This window comes from Tamandua tetradactyla, chromosome 9 (assembly GCF_023851605.1).
Source record: "Tamandua tetradactyla isolate mTamTet1 chromosome 9, mTamTet1.pri, whole genome shotgun sequence".
Lineage (NCBI taxonomy): Eukaryota > Metazoa > Chordata > Mammalia > Pilosa > Myrmecophagidae > Tamandua > Tamandua tetradactyla.
In genome coordinates, this window is record NC_135335.1 from 8,086,460 (window position 1) to 8,107,160 (window position 20,701).

At 63.5% G+C, this 20,701-nt stretch overlaps 2 protein-coding genes across 5 annotated transcripts; both read left to right on the top strand.

Moving 5' to 3' along the window:
• Positions 1-40: 40 nt before the first annotated feature.
• RIN1 (Ras and Rab interactor 1) lies at positions 41-8,289 on the top strand. 4 transcript variants are annotated; one of them, XR_013157509.1, is made up of 11 exons: positions 234-526; positions 690-870; positions 990-1,104; positions 1,193-1,265; positions 1,413-1,504; positions 1,646-2,392; positions 2,693-2,998; positions 3,290-3,421; positions 3,576-3,727; positions 4,645-5,965; positions 7,109-8,289. XR_013157509.1 is itself a non-coding variant. In XM_077115633.1 (10 exons), exons 1-10 carry the CDS (start codon positions 297-299, stop codon positions 5,116-5,118), a joined length of 2,502 nt encoding a protein of 833 aa, XP_076971748.1. In that variant the 5' UTR covers positions 41-296; the 3' UTR covers positions 5,119-6,715. The 4 variants fall into 4 exon arrangements, 1 of the variants encoding a protein (XP_076971748.1); XR_013157507.1 differs by having other exon boundaries at positions 4,645-5,957; XR_013157508.1 differs by lacking the exon at positions 7,109-8,289 and adding an exon at positions 6,452-6,715.
• A 7,849-nt stretch (positions 8,290-16,138) lies between these two features.
• On the top strand, positions 16,139-18,654 carry CD248 (CD248 molecule). Its single transcript, XM_077114955.1, has one exon. It carries the CDS (start codon positions 16,139-16,141, stop codon positions 18,377-18,379), a length of 2,241 nt encoding a protein of 746 aa, XP_076971070.1. The 3' UTR covers positions 18,380-18,654.
• Positions 18,655-20,701: the final 2,047 nt, after the last annotated feature.

Below are 20,701 nucleotides of genomic sequence, written 5' to 3' on the forward strand. Positions count from 1 at the left end.
CGCTCGCCCACAAGGCTGACCCTAAGGCCTCGGAGGAAAAAAAAAGGATCAGTTGACCACAGACTTAAAGGTGTTCCCAGGGCGAGGCTTGGGCCCCCAGGGCCTGAGGCAAGCCCTGCTTAACCCTTTCCCCGCAAGCCGTGATGAACTCCTTCCCGCCCAGGGGTGTGGCTTGAGGCCAGGGAGGCAGTGGGAAGCACTGGCGGCAGCAACCCCAAAACTGGTATCCGCAGTGAGGTGCAGGCAGGAAGGGGATCCCAGGCCCCTGAGGCTGTGCCCAGAGCAGAAGCAGCAGAATGGACACACAAGAGTTAACTGGCGGGTGTGACCGGGCGCCCCGCCCTCAGGAAGTGTTACTCACCGCCGGGAATGTGAGTGTCCTCGCCTGGGGGGCTGGATTCGCTTCCCGAGTCCCAGGAGAAGCTAAGGCGCTCCCAGCCATGGACAGCCCCGGAGAGCCGGGCGCAGGCCCTGGCAGAGACCCCAGCCCGTCCAGCTCTGCTCCCAGGCACCTGGAGATAGAAAAGTTAGTGAAGTTGGAGGGGTAGCCAGGTGGGACGGGGAGGGAGGGCAGGAAAGGGTCCGTCCGGGGGCTGGAGAAGGGCTGAGCCTGGTCTTTGGGGCTAGGGAGGGTTGGACAAGGGTCCCAGCCCCCGGCACCCTGCCCAGGTCCGGCTGCCCGCCCGCAGGCCAGCCCGCGACCTGCTGTATGATGTACCCGGCGCCGGCGGAAGGCAGGTGGGTGAGCCCCAGCGGCCGGGCCGCGCCGTGAGCCTGCGGGAGCGCCTGCTGCTCACCCGGCCCGTGTGGCTGCAGCTGCGGGCCAACGCAGCGGCCGCTCTGCACGTGCTGAGGACCCAGCCCCCCGGGGTGAGTCTTGCCCGCGGCCTGCGGGGCCTGGCCAGTGGGAGGGCAGGGTGGGGGTGGGAGAGGCCAGACACCGTGGTCCGGAGCTGCACCCCCCACCCCCAACTCCCGTCCACCCGCAGACGTTCCTGGTGCGGAAATCCAACACCCGCCAGTGCCAGACCCTGTGTGTGCGGCTGCCGGAGGCCGGCGGGCCCTCCTTCGTCTCTAGCCACTACATCCAGGAGAGCCCCCGGGGTGAGAGGGGCTGGCTTGGAGGGAAGGGGGCTGGGGCGGGCCAGCTGGGGGACACCCAGAGAACGCCCCAACTTCCGGTGACTCCCAGGCGTCTCCTTGGAGGGCTCGGAGCTCGTGTTCCCGGACCTGGTCCAGCTCATCTGCGGCTACTGCCACACCCGGTGAGTGTCCACAGGGCACCTGCCAATCTAGGGTCCCTGGGGTCCCTGCTTCTTCCATCTTCCCCCACCCCGCTGGCCCCTCCCAGGACCCCCGTGGCCCCAGGGATCCCCTCACTCTGGACTTTCTGCTCCCTCTTTCGGTCCCAGAGATGTCCTCCTCCTCCCGCTCCAGCTCCCCAGAGCCATCCGCCAGGCAGCCACCCACAAGGAGCTGGAGGCCATCTCCCATCTGGGCGTCGGTAAGGGCCCCCTGCCAGCCCTGCCGAGAGGGGAAGGGAGAGCCATGCGGCCACCCACCCGGAAGTCATGCCTCCCCCTGGGTCGGGCGCCCTCCCCTCCCCGGTTCCTGAGGCCCCCCCCACTTGGTTTCTCCCCCCTAGAGTTCTGGAGCTCCCCCCTCAATGTCAGGGCCCCACAGGATCCCCCTGAAGGCCCGCTGCTGCCCCTGCTGAAGCCCCGGTCCCCTCAAGAGCTGGACCAGGGCACTGGAGCTGCCCTGTGCTTCTTCAACCCCCTGTTCCCAGGGGACCTGGGCCCCACGAAGCGTGAGAAATTCAAGAGGAGCTTCAAAGTACGCGTGTCCACGGAGACCTCCAGCCCCCTGTCTCCCCCAGCTGGGCCGCCGCCCCCGGTCCCCGTGCTGCCCAAGGCAGCCCCGGACCAGACCGAGAGGCTGCCCCCTCACGGGCTGCTGCGCCGGGAGAGCTCCGTGGGGTACCGCGTGCCGTGGAGTGCTGGCCCCAGCCTCCCGCCCCTGCCCTCCCTCCAGGAGGTGGACTGCTGCTCCCCTAGCAGCTCGGAGGAGGAGGAGGGGGCGGCGCCAGCATCCCGGCGCAGCTCAGGGTCCTCGCCCTGCTTGGGCCGCCGCCGCCGGCCCCTGTTGCGGTCCATGAGCGCCGCCTTCTGCTCGCTGCTGGCACCCGAGCGGCAGGTGGGCCGGGCGGCCGGGTCGCTGGTGCAAGACAGACACACGGCCGTGGGCCAGCTGGTGCAGGACCTGCTGACTCAGGTGCGGGCCAGGCCCGAGCCCCAGGAGCTGCAGGCCGTCCGCGAGGCGCTGAGCCAGGCGCGGGCCATGCTGAGCGCCGAGCTGGGCCCCGAGAAGCTGCTGCCTCCGGAGAGGCTGGGTAAGACCCCAGCTCCCCGACCCTGCCTTCCCTCACCACAATTCCAGCCAGTCCCCACTCGATGCTCTCATCTTCCCGCAGTTCCAGCCTAACTCCTTGCGCCTGTTGCTTTACAAACCCACCTCGTCTCAGCATCACTCGAGTGACTCGGTCCGTCCCTTCTCCCTCCTCTCTCCCATCCCACCCCGATTCCTCCACCTTCCATCCCCTCTTCCCGCCCAGTCCTGGCCCTTCTCCCCAGGACTCTGCCCCCAGCCGCAGGGCCTGAGGCCTGAGCCCTGACTGGCTCTCCATCCTCAGAGCACATTCTGGAGAAGTCCCTGCACCGCTCCGTGCTCAAGCCCCTCCGGCCCCTCCTGGCAGCCCGCCTGCGGAGCCGGTTCTCCGCCAACGGCTCCCTGGGCTGCCTCGCCGAGGGCCTGCGCCTGGCCCGGGCCCAGGGCCCCGGAGCCTTCGGGTCCCACCTGTGCCTTCCCTCCCCGGTGGAGACGGAGCAGGTGCGCCAGAAGCTGCTGCAGCTGCTTCGCGCCTACTCGCCCAGCGCCAAGGTCAAGCGGCTCCTGCAGGCCTGCAAGCTGCTCTACACGGCGCTGCAGGCCCAGGCGGGTACGTCCACACCCCTGCCCCCCACACCCCTGCCCCCCGCGGGCCCCCTGCACAGTCAGACGCAGGCATCTCAAAGAGAGGCACCAGGACCCAGGAATGGCGCAGTAGGGGAGAATCAGTCCGATCCTCCATCTTACACATGGAGAAACTGAGGCCCAGATGACAGAGCAGCCTCTCCACATAGTTGTGGGCTGGCAGGCAGAGGGGAGGGGTCGCTGGCCAAGACACGCTGTGGGCCCTGACCCTAGGCCTGGGGGACCCTGAAACCGCCTCTGCCACACGTCCCCGCAGGGGAAGGCGCTGGTGCCGACGAGTTCCTGCCACTACTGAGCCTGGTCCTGGCCCAGTGTGACCTCCCAGAGCTGCTCCTGGAGGCCGAGTACATGTCAGAGCTGCTGGAGCCCACCCTGCTCACCGGAGAGGGTGAGGGGGCCTGACCTTCCTATCTGGGTGGGACGAGGGTGTCTTCGCTGCTCTCTGGGCCTGGGTGAGCAGGGAACGGGGAGAGGGAGGCAGTCGTTTCCCCCCCCCCCCCCCATGCCCAGCCTGACCCACACTCTTCCCCGTGGCGTCCCAGGCGGCTACTACCTGACCAGCCTCTCGGCCAGCCTGACCCTGCTGAGCAGCCTGCACCAGGCCAAGGCCGTGCGCCTCAGCCCCTCCCAGGAGCTGCAGCGCTCCCTCAGCCTCTGGGAGCAGCGCCGCCTGCCGGCCACCCACAGCCTCCAGGTAACAGGGCCACCCCCACCCCTGTCTGCCCCAAACTGCCCAGGCCCAGGAAACTCTGGCATCATCGGGTCCAGGCCCCTCCTTTCCCAGTGAGACACAGCAAGGGGAGGGGGTCCCAGCCACAACCAACAGCAAAGCCGCGCTTTGCGGGGGGAGTGTATTCCATGTGCTCTCAGGGCTCTGGGGCCATCATTTCCAGAATCTTCACATCCGCCGTGAAATAGGACTGTCATTATACCAGTTTTACAGATGAGGAAACTGAGACGTGACGCAGAGAGGGAAGGAACACGGATGGCAGGCGCAGGCCCAGACCCCTGGCCCCAGCCCCCAGCCGGGGCTTCTGCCCATGCTTACCTTGCCCTCCCGTCTAGGCTCGGCCTTGGGCATCCTTGGAGCCAGACCCAGCCTTATCCTTCTCCCTCCTCTCCCTCCTCTCAAGGGCACCGCCCTAGTCTTGGCTAAAAGTCCAGACTCTGTAGCCTGAGCCTGGTTTCAAATCCCAATTCTGCCTCTTCCCGGCTGTGGAATCTTGGGCAAGCCCGGAACCTCTTTGAGCCTCAATTTTCTCATCTGTAAAATGGGATAATAGTACCTACTAATGTAGGTTAATATAGTACAAGTGCTGAGAATGCTGCCTGGTGCTGGGCAGCTACCAAGGGTCCCTTATTGTTGGGCTAAGATCCCCGTCAGGGCCGTCCTTTTTTGGCAGCCCTGTGACCCATTGGCCCAAGCACATCTCTCCCTCCCTCCAAGCCTCCCTGGCAAATCACCTTGTCCAGAAAGCTCTGGGCAATTAGTCCCACCACCTGATATATAGCCCCACCCTCACCCTACACAGCTGCACTGGGGGTAGAGGTTTTGGAGCCAGCTATGCCAGGCAGGGTTGAGGATTTGTTTTTTGTGTGTCCTCGGCATAGCGCCTTCTCCGAGTCGCCTATCAGGACCCCAGCAACGGCTGCACCTCCAAGACCCTGGCCGTGCCCCCAGGAGCCTCGATTGCCACCCTCACCCGCCTCTGTGCCTCCAAGTTCCGAGTGACCCAGCCCGACACCTTCGGCCTCTTCCTGTACAAGGAGCAGGGTTACCACCGCCTGCCCCCTGGAGCCCTGGCCCACAGACTTCCCCCAGCTGGTTACCTTGTCTACTGCCAGGCAGAGCGGCCCGAGACCCTGGGGGCCTCCCCAGAGGAGGGCAGTGGGGGGCCAGGTGAAGGGAGCAGGGAGCAGGAGAAAGAAAGCCAAGGCGATGGAGACAGTGGGGTCAAAGCTAGCCCCAGGGACAAGGAGGAAGAGGCTGAGACAGCTGCTGAGGGGGACGAGCATCAGGCCAGAGGAGACCCTGTTCAGCCAGGGGAGCCAGAGGCTGAGGGAAGCCTGGTGGCAGAGGAGTAGCTGGGAGGTGGCCAGAAGCATCCTATGGGCCGGAGACTCTTGGAGCCTGCCAGGAAGGCCTTTCAGTTCCACCAGCCCAGGCTACCACCTCCACGGCCCCCTCCCCTGCCCTCTCCTCTGCTGCTGTCTGGTATTCATCTCTGTGACCCCACCTGCTTGGGAGCTTCTGGGTTGGCCACATCTGGGGGATTGGAGTAAAGTGGAGGGGGATTGTGGGACCCCAGACCAAGCGCCCAAGGCCTCTTGGCTCTTGTCCTCCCCCAGCTGGAGGCCAGCCAGCCTGTAGCGGTGAGTGTCCCCAACAGGGGTCAGATCCAACTGATGCCAACTTCTGGCAATAGAGAAGGGTTTGGTTCCAGCTCTCTTTGCAACCCCCCTACCCACGGGGCCAAGGCAGGGCTCCAGCCCACTGCTGCAGGTGAGGATGATGCAAGGAGACGGGCAAGGCAGCAAAGTTTCAGGACCACGTGGAGGAGCCCTGCAAGCCAGCGTCCTTACCTAAGTAAAGTGGGGTACTCTTGCTGCCCTACCTGCCTCCAAGTGTTCCAGGTCAAAACGGATGAGTTTGCCCCAAAGCAGAGCTTGCACAAGGGGAGAAGGGGGTGTCAGCAACCCCTCCCACTCTCAGTTTGCTTCCAGGAATGCGGTCTCTGCCTTTTAGAAGGCTCTCCCTTGGTGATGGTGTCAACTGGTCCACCAGGGAAATCTGGTGGACATCAGAGGAGAAAGCACAAGTTCCAGTCTTTCCCCCAAAGAGGAAGTTCCCCCCACCCCCATCACTCCAGCACCCTGGGGAACTGGACAGGAGGAGATAATCCAGCAAGGAGATAAGCCTCTGAGTAAGGAGGTAGGGAGAGGGGAAGGTGGGAAGTGGGTGGGTCTTAGGCACCAATTTCTCTGCTCTTAACTCTTTGGGCCTTTACGATAGCTTTACTGGCAGGCAGGGCATAACTCACATGCACCACTAAAGTTCAGAAAAGAAGGGTGACTCCCCAGATGTCACACAGCAGTCCGCCACCTCCTAATCCAGGACCCTTGTTCTAAGTAAACCTTCAAGGGTCACACAGCCCCAAAAGGGGACCCAGAACAGAAGGCAAATCTGAGGGGAAAAAAAAATGCCAACCATGAGGTGGCGCGCGTGGCCCAGGAAGCTTCTGTGCAGGTAACCCAGGGGGCTGCCACCATGTGGGGGTCAGAGCCTTGTCCTCTGATGACGGCCTGGCAATCTGGGGTCAGCACAGGAGCTGAGGCTGCTGACCCTTGAGCCCCATGGGGTCAGGGGCTGGGTGAGGCCAGTCTAAAAGGGACCCTTCCCGATCTCTCTGAGCACAAGGGGAGATCCATATGTCAGAGTGACAGGAGGCAGAAGTCCCAGACATTGGCTCTCAGACAATCCAGACACAGACCAGGTGTGGGGACCTTCCTGAGGCTGGATAAGGGGCGGCCCCAAATTAGGCCACCAGCAGCTCTTCCCTCCCCCCACCCAAGCTTCTCGCTCCCTTTCTTTTGTATGCCCCCATCCCTCACCCCACCCCTACCCCAGTGCCTTGTTCAGTGCTGGGCATTCCATAGGCATTTAATAAATGTTGTTCAATGACTGGAGTTTGGTAACCAGGAGGGAGGATTTGTCAAGTCCAGTCCCAGAGGAAGGATCTGGAAGGGTTATAGGGGATGTTCAGAGAACCCAAGGGGTAGCAGAGGGGGCCGGGGCAGCCAAGGCACCTGGGTGGGGCAGGGGCTTCTGCAAAGCCCCATTCAGTCCCAAATCCTGCCTCTGGGAACTCAGCCATGGCTCATCACAGGATAGCCAGGCCCTCCCTGCTGCCCGGATCTTTCATTTTATCTTCTCAGGCTAGAGATTCTGATCAGCCAGGGATCCAGGCCAAGTAACTTAGCGGCACCAGGGATCAGGGTACAAGGGCCAAGCCTCTGGGCAGGCTGGGCCAGGACGGGCCTGTCTGAGACTGGTCTCATGTTCCTCATTTTACAGATGAGGAAATCGAGGCTTGCTCAGAGGAAACAGCTTGTTATAGGGCAAAGGGCTCGGACTCCAGGCTCTGTGGCCTGGGATGCTGCAATGCTCCGCTCGAGAAGGGCTCGCTTGTTCATCCACTCAGCGAGAGTCTGCTGAGGGCTGCTGGGGACGAGCTTGGGGTGTCCACAGCCCCAGCCAGATGGAAGCAGGTCAGATCTCACCGCCCTCTCTGTGATCTGGGCAGTAATTAGAGGCCTCCCCTGGGCCAGGGGTTCTGCCCCCCACCCCTTGGTCCCTGTGGGAGAGGAAGCCAAGGTTCTGGGAGGTGGCGGGCCCTGCCCAGCATCCGCCAAGGGAGGGCACGACTGGAAGGAACCCCAACAACTGGCTCCTCTGAGGAGTCACTTCCCCACTTGGCAACACTGCACTTGCCCTTTACAGTCACCGTGGCTTGTGTGTGTTATCGTCTGTCCTCACTGCTAGAAAACCAGTGCCAAGTTGGTCCTGTTCCCAGCTGGGCTTCGGGAGCCCAGAACAATGTCTGGCCCGGAAGTGGCACTTAATAAAATATATATAGAATCATCTATTCGGGAAGACTGGGCCCAACATTTCCTCTGAGTCCCCAGGGCATGGGGTGGTGCATTCTCCATCTCTGCCACCAGGGGGCGAGCATGCCCCATTCCCAGCCTCACACGAGGTCTCCTCCAGGGAGGCCACCAAGGGGGCCCAGGGGACCCGTGGCAGACCTGCACCCGGCCAGGAGGTGCTGTTGGGGGGGGAGATTCCTGCCCACCAGGCGGGCCCAGGAAAGGAGTTTCAATAGGGGGGTGGCCTGAGAGGGGACCCTGAAAGGAACTGGGAGGAGAGCAGGCACCGTGGGGGCCCAGGGCCTGAGGACACTTCTGGGGAACACCCTTATGCCATCGTCACCCTTGGTGTGTAACTACTGTGCTCACATGCAGCCTCCACGCAGCACCGTGACCCACTTCTCAGCCGGCACTTAGCAGCCGGCTGTGCCGCGTGGGCCCCGCTCATTCCCACAGCTGAGCTCACGGTCCTGGCCACACGTGGGGCCTCCCCAGCCCTACCGCGGTCACACACTGTTCGCCGCTCGTCCCCCACGGTGGGGGGGACCCCGGGACACGTGTGCTCCGCCTCCAAGCCACGCCCGGACACAGGCAGACAACCACTCTGACGTCCCCAGCTGTGCTGCTCAGAGACATTGCCACTCTGCTCAGAGTGGCTCCCAGCACATCAGCGGGGACAGGCAGACACAGAGACACGTGGTGACCTGCCGCACCGGGGCTCCCTGACACACCTACACGTTCAGGACAGCCACTGACACACCCAGATCCCCCTCAGGCTTGGCAGCACACACCCTGCAAGACAGCACACAGGCGTCCCCTCCCCACCGTGCACAAGCACACAGGGAGCTCACACAAAACCAGCCACGCACACACACAAGCACATACAGACACACAAACTCAGAAACACAGACACACAAATGCAGACATACACACACACACACACACACACGATTCTTATACTTGGAGCATGCAGAAGGGATCCGAGTCCCTCTTCTGACTAGTCTCATTCCTAGCCTTGGTCCCCCCACCCCCACCCCGCCATCTACCCACCCCACCCCAAGATGGGACCTGGTAGGGGACTGTGTGTTGCAGAAAAGACCCCCCTGGAGGCGGGGAGGGAGTGGTGACCCCACTGGCCAGGCAGAAGCGGCCGTGTTGGGCGGGGAGGCCTGAGCTCATCAGATTCCAGCAGGAGTGATTCACAGGAGGTGCCTGGGAAGGGTCTGGGAGGGGACGCGGGCCCAGGGGCTAGGGGCTTTGGGGCCCTGGGTGGGCTCTGGGCCAGCAGTCCTGGGTCCAGAGTGAGCTTCCAGGCTGGGAGAGGGGCCTCCCGGGGGTGCGTTTGCTGAGCCTGAAGGGGTGCATTTGGGGCCCGGATCTGGGAGGGGCCCCGGACGCCGCGCCGGGCTCCGGGATGAGACAAGCGGCCCCACCCGGTCACCCCACCCGGGGCCTTGGCCCCTGACCCCGGGCCTTCTGGCCCCAGCAGCTGGCGTCTGGAAAGGGTTAGGCCAAGGGTGGGGGAGCAGGGGCAGGGGTGGGGTGACCTTCACAGCCCTTCTTGGCTTCCCGGGGGCCCTCGGGCAGGTGACCAGCGTGCACCCCAGAGGCCTGAGGCCGTGGCCTGCCCAGTTGGGGCCCACAGGGCTACAGACCCGCCCGGCTCTGCCAGGCGAGGCCTCTGCCAGAGCGCGAGAGTGCACGGCTATCCCAGCGCCAGGGATGTTTTCTTGCTGAGATAGAGCCCTCTACTCCTGTCACCCCAGAGCCCCCTGCCTCCCAGGCCAGGGCTGATGTTCAGAGGAGGGGGGGCCCACCCGGAGCCCCGCCCAGCTGCTCCTGCAGGGTAACATGAAGAAAGGACAGGGCTGGGATGGGGGGTCGGGGCACAGGAAGTGGCTTTCTTGGAATTTTGCACCAAAATAGCCCATTCAGTCCCTATGCGGGTCTCAGGGTCCCACGGGGGAGGTGTGTGTCACCAAGGAGACCCCCACTGGGGAGGGGCCTGAGCTGACCTTCATTTGGCTCTCGCCGGCCACCCCTCCCCCCTCCAGCCTCTCCCCCCCCCCACCGCCCCACCACCCCCGCCGGTGGCCTCCGCTCTGCTTTGAAGTCTCAACGTAAATATCATGTCTGCTTGGGCTCCCCTTCCCGGCCTGGTCGCAGCCCCCAGACCTGGCTCTCACCCCAGCCAGCCCCAGGGGGTGCAGTGCCGGGGGAGGGAGGGGGCCGGACCACCCAGGGAAGGTGGTGAGCCAGTGACCCCAGAGAGAGAGGCAGGGAGGCGGAGGCGGGGAGATATGTCAGTGGGCAGCGTGGAGAGACAGAGACTGGAGGAAAAGACCCAGCGACAAAAGAGGAGACGGTCCTGGGGAGGCAGGAAGGACAGCGACCAGAGAGAGGAGCAGGGAGAGGGATCCTGCAGACAGGGGGAGAGGCAGTGGGGACACAAAGAGCAGGAAGGGGCAGGGAAAGGGAAGAGAAGGTTCCGGAGGTGTGGGTGGGGATGGGGAGGCAGCAGTGGGAGGCACGTGGTGGAAGCAGGGGCATGACCCACTGTCCTGGTCTGCCTGGGGTCAAGGGGGTTCCCAGAGCTCCTCAGCAAACTGGGAGCAGGTTGGTCACCCCAGGTCAAGCCTCCAGCAGATGCCTCCGCCACTACAGAGTCCACCCCCACAGGGGCCCCTTGCACAGATGAGGAAACTGAGGCAGGCGGGGACTCCCCCCTGAGCAAGGCCAGAGGGATCAGCCCTGGGACATGTGGTTTTCTGCCTCTCTCTGTGGAGCCGAGGCCAGAGGACCCTAAAGAAAGAACCAAAAGTGTGGGACAGCAAGCCCCAGGCTCAATATATCCCCCCAAAACCCCCAGATCTGGCTGCCAGGCCGCCGTCTGTCCTACTTACAGTGTGACCTACAGCAAGCCCCTTCCCTCTCTGGGCTGTGCATACTCTGAGTGGGGAGGGCTGGGCCCTTTCAGTTCTGATGTGGCTCCAGGAATCCCTTTCTTGTGGGCAGATGTGGCCAGATGTTCCGGTGAGGCATGTGCCGGGAGAGGGTGAGGCATGTGCTGGGAGAGGGAACCGGGGTCCCACCTGTGCCCAGACTGGGCAATCCCGGGCAGCTGTGCGTGCTCCCGCACAGCTGGGGGTGCAGTTGGGGGCCTCTGGGACCCACACACACACCTCCGAGGTGTGCACCGCCCCGGGCACGCCAGGGTGTGTGGGCATCCACATGCATGTATGCCCAGGAATGCGTGCACAGTGTCTCTCTGCGACAAAGACCCCGCCCCACCCTCACCCCTACCCCCACCCCCCTGCCCCCGTCTGACATAATCCTCCACCTTTCGGGAGCCAGGCCTGGTCTGGACAGCGTCCCTTCTTCCTGGACCCACCTCCCCAAGCCTGTCTGGCCCGCCCCGCGCAGTCCCCAGCACTTCCACCCCCATCAGGGCAGGCGCTCCCTTGCAGAAGCACTCAGGGTGTGGCACCAGCAAGGGACTGGGGGGGGGGGGGAGGCTGCTCTCCCTCCCTCCCTCCCAGAATCCCTCCCTCCCCACCCCTGCCCTGGGACTTCTCCCCCCCCCCCCCCCCCCCCCCCCCCCGCTCCCACCCAAGACCAGACGCCTCCCGCCCACCCATCCACTCTTCTTCCTGACAGCCCGAAGAATGGGGTGGTTTGGGAAGAATTTAGAAATGGAGGGAGGTGGGGGGATGGGGACACAAGAGAAGGGAGAAAAAGAGGTGATGTGTGCACAAAGCAATGTGCTGGCTCAGCGGCCTGCCGTGCCAAGGTTCTCCAGGGCGCCCGTTCAGGGGGCACCCCCCAATCACACTCGATCCCCCCCCACGCCCCCCAACCTTGGCTGTTCCACTGGGCCCTCATCCCGGCCTGCCTTCTGCTGGCTCCCCTCACCCCACCCCTCACGGGCCCATACGCTGCATCCATCCAAAGCCAACTTGTCCCGGGAGCCGGGAGAGCAAGCTTCTCCTGGGGAAGTGGGCTTCTGTTTTCAGGCCCCTCTTGAAGCAAGCTCTCCACTTATGGGCCTTGGCCAGGGCCCCCTAAACCTTCACCCCAAATGTGAGCTGGCCTGGTGCCCTGAGCTTGGAGGGTGCACTGTGCCCACCCCCAGGCCGGGGAGATACACTGGCCTCAGGCCACAGCAGAGAAAACGGGCTGTGCAGTACCACGGCAGGCGTCACATGCTCAGGTCCAAGCTGTCCCACCCTCCTCCACTGTGTCCCTTCGTGTATGTGGAGTTGCACGCTGAGGATGCCACCCTTCGTGTCTGTGGAGGCCACTAGAGCCTGGGTCCCTGGAGCCAGCCATGTGTCTGTATCTCTTATCTGCACGCCCATCCACTTACCCATCAATCCACTCATCTGCTCCTTCATTCCTACATCTTCCCTCCGTCCATCACCCAGCCACTCACCCTCTGAGGGCTTACTGCATCTTTTCTAAGGGCAATAGGGGAAGCAAGATGAGCCACAACCAGCCCAGCTTCCAGGAAGAGTGAGCCCCCCGCCAGCTGCCCCTCTGCCTCCCAACTCCTCCCAACCAGAATCCTGATGCTGTGCCCACCCCAACCTACCTCTCCCAAGCTGGAGGGCACCCTCCCACACTGGGCACCCACGTGCCTCCTCCAGCCTTCAGTCCTTGCCTCCTAAACCCTGACTTAGCTTTTACTGGGGCCAGAGGTGCCCCTGGGGCCTGGCTCAGACTTTTTACTCCCAAGTAGGCCAAGCCTGCACATCTGGGATTTGGCCTCTGAACTTCCTCCTGCTGGTCCCCTTGCCTGCCCCCCGAACTCCTCACCCCTCCAGGCTGAGGTCCCGACCTCCCATCTGACCCACCCACTCGCCAGACGGCCTGCGGCCTCCCCCTCGACACCCCAGCACCGGCCATTGCCGGAATCATGACTGGGTTTGCCACACCCTTGGACCGGGCTCCGGCCCGCCCCAAGGAGCCTCCAGAGGCTGCCTCCCCCAGCCTGGCCCGCCCTGCTGCCCGGCTCTCCAGCCAGCTCCCCTCCCCGGTCCCAGACTATTGCAACAGCCTCCTGCCTGGTCCCTGGCCTCCGGGCCCCCTCCACCCACGGCACACCAGCCAGGCAATCTCTTGGCGTGCCTCTCTTGCCAAGGTCTCTGTAATGAAGGCTCAGTCTTTTAGGGGCAGCTCCAATGCCTTCCAGGCCGGTACTCTCTCTCTCTCTTCCTTCTCATCATTCTTCTCGATGCCCTCAACTCCAGGGCCCAAGGAGTCTGCCAGATTCTCCAAACACATCTGGAGCTCTCCTACCCAAGGCTGTGCCGTCTTCCTGTCATGCCTTCTTCCCACTCTCATTTCTTGATGCCCTGCTCAACTGCCAGACTCTGCTTAAATGAGACTCCTTAGGGTGCTGCAAGAAAAAGGACACCACTATAAGAGTTAGGAGACCTTTGTTCTAGGTCCGGCGTTGCCACCGACTCACAGAGACTCCTCGGGCCTCAGTTTCCCCATCTGCAAAAAGGGTTGGTGATTTCCAGGGGTCTCCCATTTCTAGGGTGGTCTCACTTCCTGGGAGAAGGCCAGGCGCGTGTGTGGAGTGGGTGGACTTTGACTTCAGGCAGAATCCCGGTTCCCACAGTGCATCAGCATGAGTGAAGCTCTACTGCTCTGAGGCTCATTCAGTCATTCAACAAACCTTCACTGAGCAGCCACCATGGGCTAGGCGCTTTCTAGGCAGTGGGGACACAGCAGAGAACAACACAAGGACCCTGCTTTCAGAGAGCTCAACGTCCGCTTGGGTAAGAGTTTTCAACTAGCTCAATGCCTGCAGGGGACATTTGGTAATGTCTGGAGACATTTTTGATCGTTGCAACTGGGGGCTTTTATTAGCACCTGATGGGCAGGAACCAGGAACGCTGCTACACATCCTGCAATGCACAGCAGAGCCCCCCCCCCCCCCAACAAATAGTTATCCAGCCCCAAATACCAAGAGTGCCGAAGCTGAGAAGGCCTGTGATAGGGAGAGTCGGGACATATGCAAATCAACAATGCAGACCCTGACAGATAGTGATAAATCAAAGGAGGGATATGGCACAAGATCAGGAGGCTACGAAGTCCCCGGGATATGAGTGACGGTGGCCAGGGACTCTTGACACTTGAGGCGAAACCTGAAGGAAGGGAAGATGCCGAGCAGGTTGACAGTGCAGGCCGAGCAATTCAGGTCAGGAGACGGCCAGGGCAGAGGCTCCTGAGGCAGGCAGAAGTGTGTCAGGTGAGCTTAAGGATGAGCCTGGAGGCTGGAGCAGCTGGTGCAGAGAGAGTTGGGGGGGGCGTGATGAGAGGTTTAAGGGGCAGATCATGTAGCCTGGAGGCCACAGCAAAGACTTTGGTCTATCCTCTAAATAAGTTCTCTGAGCAGAGACTGGGTCTTCACATAGGTTTATAAGGATCCATCTGCACAGTTGTGCAGAGAACAGGAAGCCCAGGACAAGAGGGGAAGCCATGGCCAGGTTGTTGTGGAAGTCCAGACGGGAGGTGACAGTGGCTTGGGCCAGGGTGGGGGCGAAGAAGGTGGCAAGAAGTAGTTGGATTCTGGATCTGCTTGGAAGGTGCAGCCAGAGGGATTTGCTGTGAGATTGGACATGGGGTGTGGGAGAAAGAAGAGTTATGGATGAGCTCAAAGTTTGGGGCCTGAGCCAATAGAAGGCTGAGCTGCCCCATATTGGCTTTCTACTCCCGAGAAGGCAGATTATTCTACTTGCACCACAGACGGAAACCTTGAAAGAAGCAACCCCCAGGCAGATGGCAAGCGCTCTGTAAACCGTGGCTGTCAGGGGAGCTGGCCACGTCTGCCGGGCCAGCCCGGGCACTGTCAGGTGGTCAGCAAAAACTTCCCCTGATACCCCACCCTTTCCCAGTTTGCTCAGAAGACTAGGGAACATTTGTCTCATGCTCCCCAGCTGACAAAGCATATTGGCAAACCCTGAAAGCTGTGATACAGTAACCCTGCGTTGCTGAAAGACCAGGGCGCATTGCCCATGTTTTGTAGATAAGAAAAACAGAGGCCCAGAAAGGGTCAGTGATTTTTCTGCAATCACCCAGCAGATCATGGGCAGAGGAGCAGACCCTCTCCTCCCCCACCTTCCCAGCCCCGACTAAGAGTGCGGCGGGTGTGCAGGGGTTAATTCACCAACCAGCAAACCGGGACGATCCTGGGTGTCAGGCTCCCAGAGGGTTCCATCAGGAGCAGGCAGAGGACCCCAGCCAGGCCCACGCAGCAGGCCTGGGGGCAGGGAGGGCTCCACACACATGACACCTGTGTCACATACACACGTATGTGTCATTGTGAGCTGGTGCCCATGCACGGCCTCGCGCTCATCCCCTTGCAGCCAGCCCCGCTCACCCCCGAGAGCGCAGCCCAGCCCCCGCCCAGCCCCCTCCCCCACGCACCCTGCCCTCCTGCAGCAGGAGCCCAGAGAGGCATTTCCTGTTTGGGGTCTGCCTCCTCCCCGTCTAAGCCCAGGTTCCCAGGGCCCTGGGCTGAGCAGGGGTGAAGGGAGGGCAGCAACCCCCACCGCCCCGCTGGCCCCCCCTTTCCTTCTTCCTCCCCTCCCCTGCCCACCCAGACCCAGCTGGAGCCAGGAAGCCTGGTGGGCGGACAGGAGGGGGGAGGTTGAGGCAGGGGCTCGGTATATATAGAGGGTTGACCGTGCCCCTGCCTGTGCCGTCAGAGTGGTTCCCATCCGTCTGGGGACTGCACACGCATGAGGGACATCGTATGTCAGTGCGTGCAGAACGCCCCACAGACTTTGTATGTGTACACAAGGGGGTTAGCATGTCAGAGCATGTGCACGTGTGGCAAGGGGGGCTGCAGGCCAGCGTGGCTCTACGGGGAGGCGAAGGACCCAGCACGTCTGAGCGTGTGCATATCTGCCGCAAAGGGACATGGTGGCCCAGGAAGGGGTCTTGCAGGGTGACGGGAGCAGGGGAGGACCTTGCACACTCGTGTTACAGCACGTTTCCACATTAGGACAACTGGTTGGGCCACGAGACCGTTCACGAGTGGGATGAGGTGTCGAAGTGTCCAGCCTTGGGTCTCTCTGGGTCTCTGGGCAGCAGCCCTCCTCCATCCCCCTGAACCCAGGCCGCGCAGGAGTTTTCAGATCGGTCTAGCCCCTCCGCAGGCGTTTCCCACTCTCACTGTCTCCCAGCCCTGCGGGGCCTGGGGTGGCCCAGGATCTCTGTGCCTCCTGCCCCGCCCCCAGCCCCCCAACTCCTGCCCCCCGCCCGCCCGACTGCTTCCTGCTCCGGCAGCCCCCGGGGGAGCGGGAGCCGGGGAGCTGGCAGCAGCCCCAGCCCACTCCTTACAAGGCCCGAGCCCGCCCCCCGGCCCGCCCGCCGGAGGCCCCAGGCCCGCCCCCTGTCAAGAGCGGCCGCGGCCCACGGGCCGGGCCAGTCGGGGGGCGTCGCGATGCTGCTGCGCCTGCTGCTGGCCTGGACGGCCGCGGTGCCCGCCGTGGGCCAGGCCCCCTGGGCCCCCGAGCCCCGCGCCGCCTGCGGCCCGGACCGCTGCTACGCGCTCTTCCCGCGGCGCCGCACCTTCCTGGAGGCCTGGAGGGCCTGCCGCGAGCTGGGGGGCGACCTGGCCACCCCGCGGACGCCCGAGGAAGCCCGGCGCGTGGACAGCCTGGTGGGCGCCGGCCCGAGCGGCCAGCTGCTGTGGATCGGGCTGCAGCGGCCGGCGCGGCAGTGCCAGCCGCAGCGCCCGCTGCGCGGCTTCACGTGGACCACGGGCGACCAGGACGCGGCCTTCACCAACTGGGCCCTGCCGGCCTCGGGTGGGCCCTGCCCGGCCCAGCGCTGCGCGGCCCTGGAAGCGAGCGGCGAGCACCGCTGGCTCGAGGGCTCCTGCACGCTGGCCGTCGACGGCTACCTGTGCCAGTTCGGCTTCGAGGGGGCCTGCCCGGCGTGGCCGGAGGAGGCGGGCCAGGCCGGCCCCGTGGTCTACACCACGCCCTTCCACCTGGTCTCCGCGGAGCTGCAGTGGCTGCCCTTCGGCTCGGTGGCCGCCGTGCCGTGCCAGGCTGGCAGGGGGGCCTCCCTGCTGTGCGTGAAGCGGCCCGACGGTGGCGTGGGCTGGTCGCGGGCCGGGCCCGTGTGCCCGGGCGCGGGCTGCGGCCCCGACAACGGGGGCTGCGAGCAGGAGTGTGTGGACGAGCCGGATGGCCGCGTGACCTGTCGCTGCACGGAGGGTTTCCGGCTGGCGGCGGATGGGCGCAGCTGTGAGGACCCCTGCGCCCAGGCCCCCTGCGAGCAGCAGTGCGAGCCCGGCGGGCCCCAAGGCTACAGCTGCCACTGCCGCCTGGGTTTCCGGCCGGCCGAGGACGAGCCGCACCGCTGCGTGGACACGGACGAGTGCCAGATCGCCGGCGTGTGCCAGCAGATGTGCGTCAACTACGTCGGTGGGTTCGAGTGCTACTGCAGCGAGGGCCACGAGCTGGAGGCCGACGGGATCAGCTGCAGCCCCGTGGGGGCCATGGGCGCCCGGGCATCCCAGGACCTTGGAGATGAGCTGCTGGACGACACAGAGGAAGAAGAGGATGACAGCGAGGCCTGGGAGGCCTTCGATGATGATGGCTGGACAGAGGCCCCTGGGATCGCGTGGATGGAGCCCACGCAGCTGCCCGACTTTGGCCTGGCCTACGGACCCGGCTTCCCGGATGCCCCAGAGCCGCTGGTGCCCTACCCGGAGCCCACGTGGCCGCCCCCGCTCAGTGCCCCCAGGGTCCCGTACCACTCGGAGGTGCTCTCCGTCACGCGGCCCGTGGTGATCTCGGCCACGCGCCCCACACGGCCTCCTGCCCCTCAGCCCCCTGTGATCCCGGCCATGCACCCAGCTTTGTCCCCTGAGCATCAGGACCCGAGGCTCTCAGCCAACTATCCCCATTTGCCGTCTGCCCATCAACCCCTCGTTATCCCAGCCACTCACCCGGCACAGCCCCCTGCCCACCGGCTCCCCATTACCGCAGCCAGATATCCTGAACTGTTCGCTGCCCACCAGTCCCCCATGGCTCGAGACACCACTCATGTGCCTCGACTCACAGCTCCCCACACCCCACTGCTTACCACCCCCAGAGCCCCTCAATACCCTCTGACCTCAGATGTCCTGGTCCTCAAAACCCAAACCACCCAGCTTCCTATCACCCCAACTCTGACTGTCACCCCCACGTCCCCCGTGTCCCCTGCCCATCAGGTCCCGGGGTCTGCTGTCACCCAGCCCCCAGTGCTTCTCACTCTCCTGCACCCTCAGAGCCCCTCGAACCAGACTTCAGCACCCAGTCCTACACACCCCAATTCCCAAGCCCCTCAAGTCCCAAGGGGAGGCGCCCCTGACCACAAGCTGGCTCTGTGGCAGTCTTCAGTAGCCCCCACAGCAGCCCCTACAGCTGTTGGGGAGGCTGGTCTGGCAGGCCACAGCCGGAGGGATGACCGGTGGCTGCTGGTGGCACTGCTGGTGCCCACATGTGTCTTCCTGGTGGTCCTGCTCGCCCTGGGCATTGTGTACTGCACCCGCTGTGGCCCCCACGTGCCCAGCAAGCGCGTTACCGACTGCTATCGCTGGGTCACCCACAATGGCACCAAAGACCCAACGGAACCTGCACTCCCCCGAGGCAGCCTCACAGGGGTGCAGATCTGCAGAACCAGCGTGTGATGGGGTGCAGCCCCCCCCCACAGGGCGGGGGGAAGGGGTGCGCACTGGACACATGGCTAAGGCTGAATCAGGGACCTACGGGGGCCAGCCAGCTGGACAGTGGGCTTCCTGCTCCCCCAGGACCCAGCCAGGCTCCTCTCTCAGTCAATCACTAGACTTGACTCTCGGGAATTCTGCTCCCCAGCCCAGCACTCACCAGAGAAGAGACACCAAGGCCCCCAGGACTTCAGGGATGGGTGCTGGGGTCTTCTCCAATAAACGAGGTGCCAATCCCACCCAAAGCTCCTGATCCCCTTTGGTACCTGAAGGGAGGGTCTGGGAGGATGTAGGAAAAAGGAGAGGACTTCTTGCAGCTTGACTGCACCCCCAAGGAGGTAAGACCCCCCGGAGGGAGGATGTGCTTCAGAGATCCTCAGGGAAGCAGGACCAGAGAGGGCATGGCTTGCCCAAAGTCACACAGCAAGCCCATGGCTAAAGATTTGGCATGAGGAAAATCTTGTATCTGTCCATCTTCTAATCCCTGAATCCAAGAAGATGGTGCTGAATCTGGGGGAAGGTTTTAGAATGAGGGTGCCTGCTGTCCTAGGGCCAAGTTGGGGTTTAGGGGTCAAAGGCAGCCTCTGGGTCTGGTGATTCTGCGGAGTGAGGGGCATGTAGTGGGTGAGTCTCTCCTCTCTTCTGGCACTTTCCTTCCCATCCCTGCAGGCTGCCCAGAGGTCAGGGGCTGGGGCTTAGGGTCAACCAAGGGTGTTGCCACCTCTCTCAGCTGTAGTCCTTCTGCTCTGTGCAGGAGTCAGGGCTGAGCAGGCTGGGGATGGGGAAATCAAGGAAACCAGAAAAGAGACCCCCTGCTGGGCTCCACCTCCAATGCCCTGGGCATCTCCTGGAGCACTGCCTTTCCCTCTGGGCCACACTGGGCTCCTCTCCATGCAGTTAAGAGTGGCGGACAGACAGAACCCAGGAGATTCTAGCTTGAACTGGGGTTCAGGACGCTTGGAGCTGAAGTGTCCCAGGAATCGGAAGAGGGACTGACCAAAGATCCCATGTAGGGGACCCGGGAGGCTCATTCATCCATCTCGGGCTCACTGCCTTGGGAAGGGGGCGGGCCCTGGACGGGGGGAGGCACCGGTTCCCACCACCCCTGTAATTTTTCAGTTGCAGCCTCTCGGGACCTCTAATTAGGACAGGACAGGGCCGGCACGACCACCTGGAAACGCAAGTAGGAGTGGCCTGGCGCCCAGTTCTCTTTCCGGGGCCCTACGTCACACTGGGGCCCCAGGGACTGGGCCCGGGGCTGGAAGGCTTGGACTGCACTCCAGGGAATAAGGAAAGGAGGGACCGGAGCTGGGCATCAACCGGGGGGCCACAGAAGGGGCGGGGGGAACGCTATGCACCGCCCCCAGCACTCCTCCGCCCCTGCTCTCACGTTCCCCTAACTCAAACCAGACGTCCCCGCCAGATCTTGCCCAAGCTTTTAACCTCGGAGACGCCACCGGGGAGGTTTGCTGGAGGGGTGTGAGGGTCGCGGGGCAGCCCAGACGCCTGGGTCCTGGAAGGAGGTGCGGGGTGCAGCATGGTGGGAGGTGGGGCGGGTGACAAAGCCAGCCGGGACAAGACGGAATGGAGCTCCCTCCTCCCGTGATCCCAAATAGGAGATTCAGGTCGTCCCAAGGGTAGGAAGGGGTTAAATGCGCTGCAGTCGGGGTGGGGGGGGATGGGGTGGGGAAGGGGGCCCGGAGCCGGCTCTTTGTCATCCTATAATGAGCACCAGATGCGGAGCTGCGTGCGGGCCTAAACAAGAGGCCTCCCAGGGCAAAGCCTCGGCCAGCGCGCTGAGCCGGGGTTCCGCCCAGGCCCGGGGCTGGGTTTCAGGCTCCACCCACTGATTCACAGGCCACGCCTCCACTGGCACCGCCCGCGCCTGTACTAAAACTCGGGAACTATCGGCCCCGCCTCTCGGAGCTGCTAGCCACGCCCTCCCACTAGAGGCCCCGCCCACCGACGCCGCAAGCCTCGCCTCCCGCCAGCTCATAGATTCCTGAAGAGCGAACGCCCCACCCCCTGCTCCATAGCCCCTCCTACCAAAGATCTAAGCCCCACCTCTTCGGCCAGTGTAGCCTGGCAGTTATTAGTCCCCACCGAGAGGAGGTATAAATTTAATCGCCCAGAGAACTCGCACAGCCTTACATGCCCCGCCTGACAGAACCACGAGCTCCGCCCCTTCAGAGAACCGGGACTCCGTCCACGAGACCAGGGAATCCCGCAGATTTTATTAACTCTGTCGGGTAGAGATACCAACTCCGCCTTCCAAGAGTTTAAAGT

What these genes read in the sequence shown, in the direction of transcription:
- CD248 (XM_077114955.1), top strand. Translation starts at nt 16,139, where the DNA reads ATGCTGCTGCGCCTGCTGCTGGCCTGGACGGCCGCGGTGCCCGCCGTG.
- RIN1 (XM_077115633.1), top strand. Translation starts at nt 297, where the DNA reads ATGGACACACAAGAGTTAACTGGCGGGTGTGACCGGGCGCCCCGCCCT. An exon ending in GGCGCTGCAGGCCCAGGCGG is followed by an intron (nt 2,999 to 3,289) that starts GTACGTCCACAC and finishes ACGTCCCCGCAG; the next exon opens with GGGAAGGCGCTGGTGCCGAC. An exon ending in CGGCCACCCACAGCCTCCAG is followed by an intron (nt 3,728 to 4,644) that starts GTAACAGGGCCA and finishes TCCTCGGCATAG; the next exon opens with CGCCTTCTCCGAGTCGCCTA.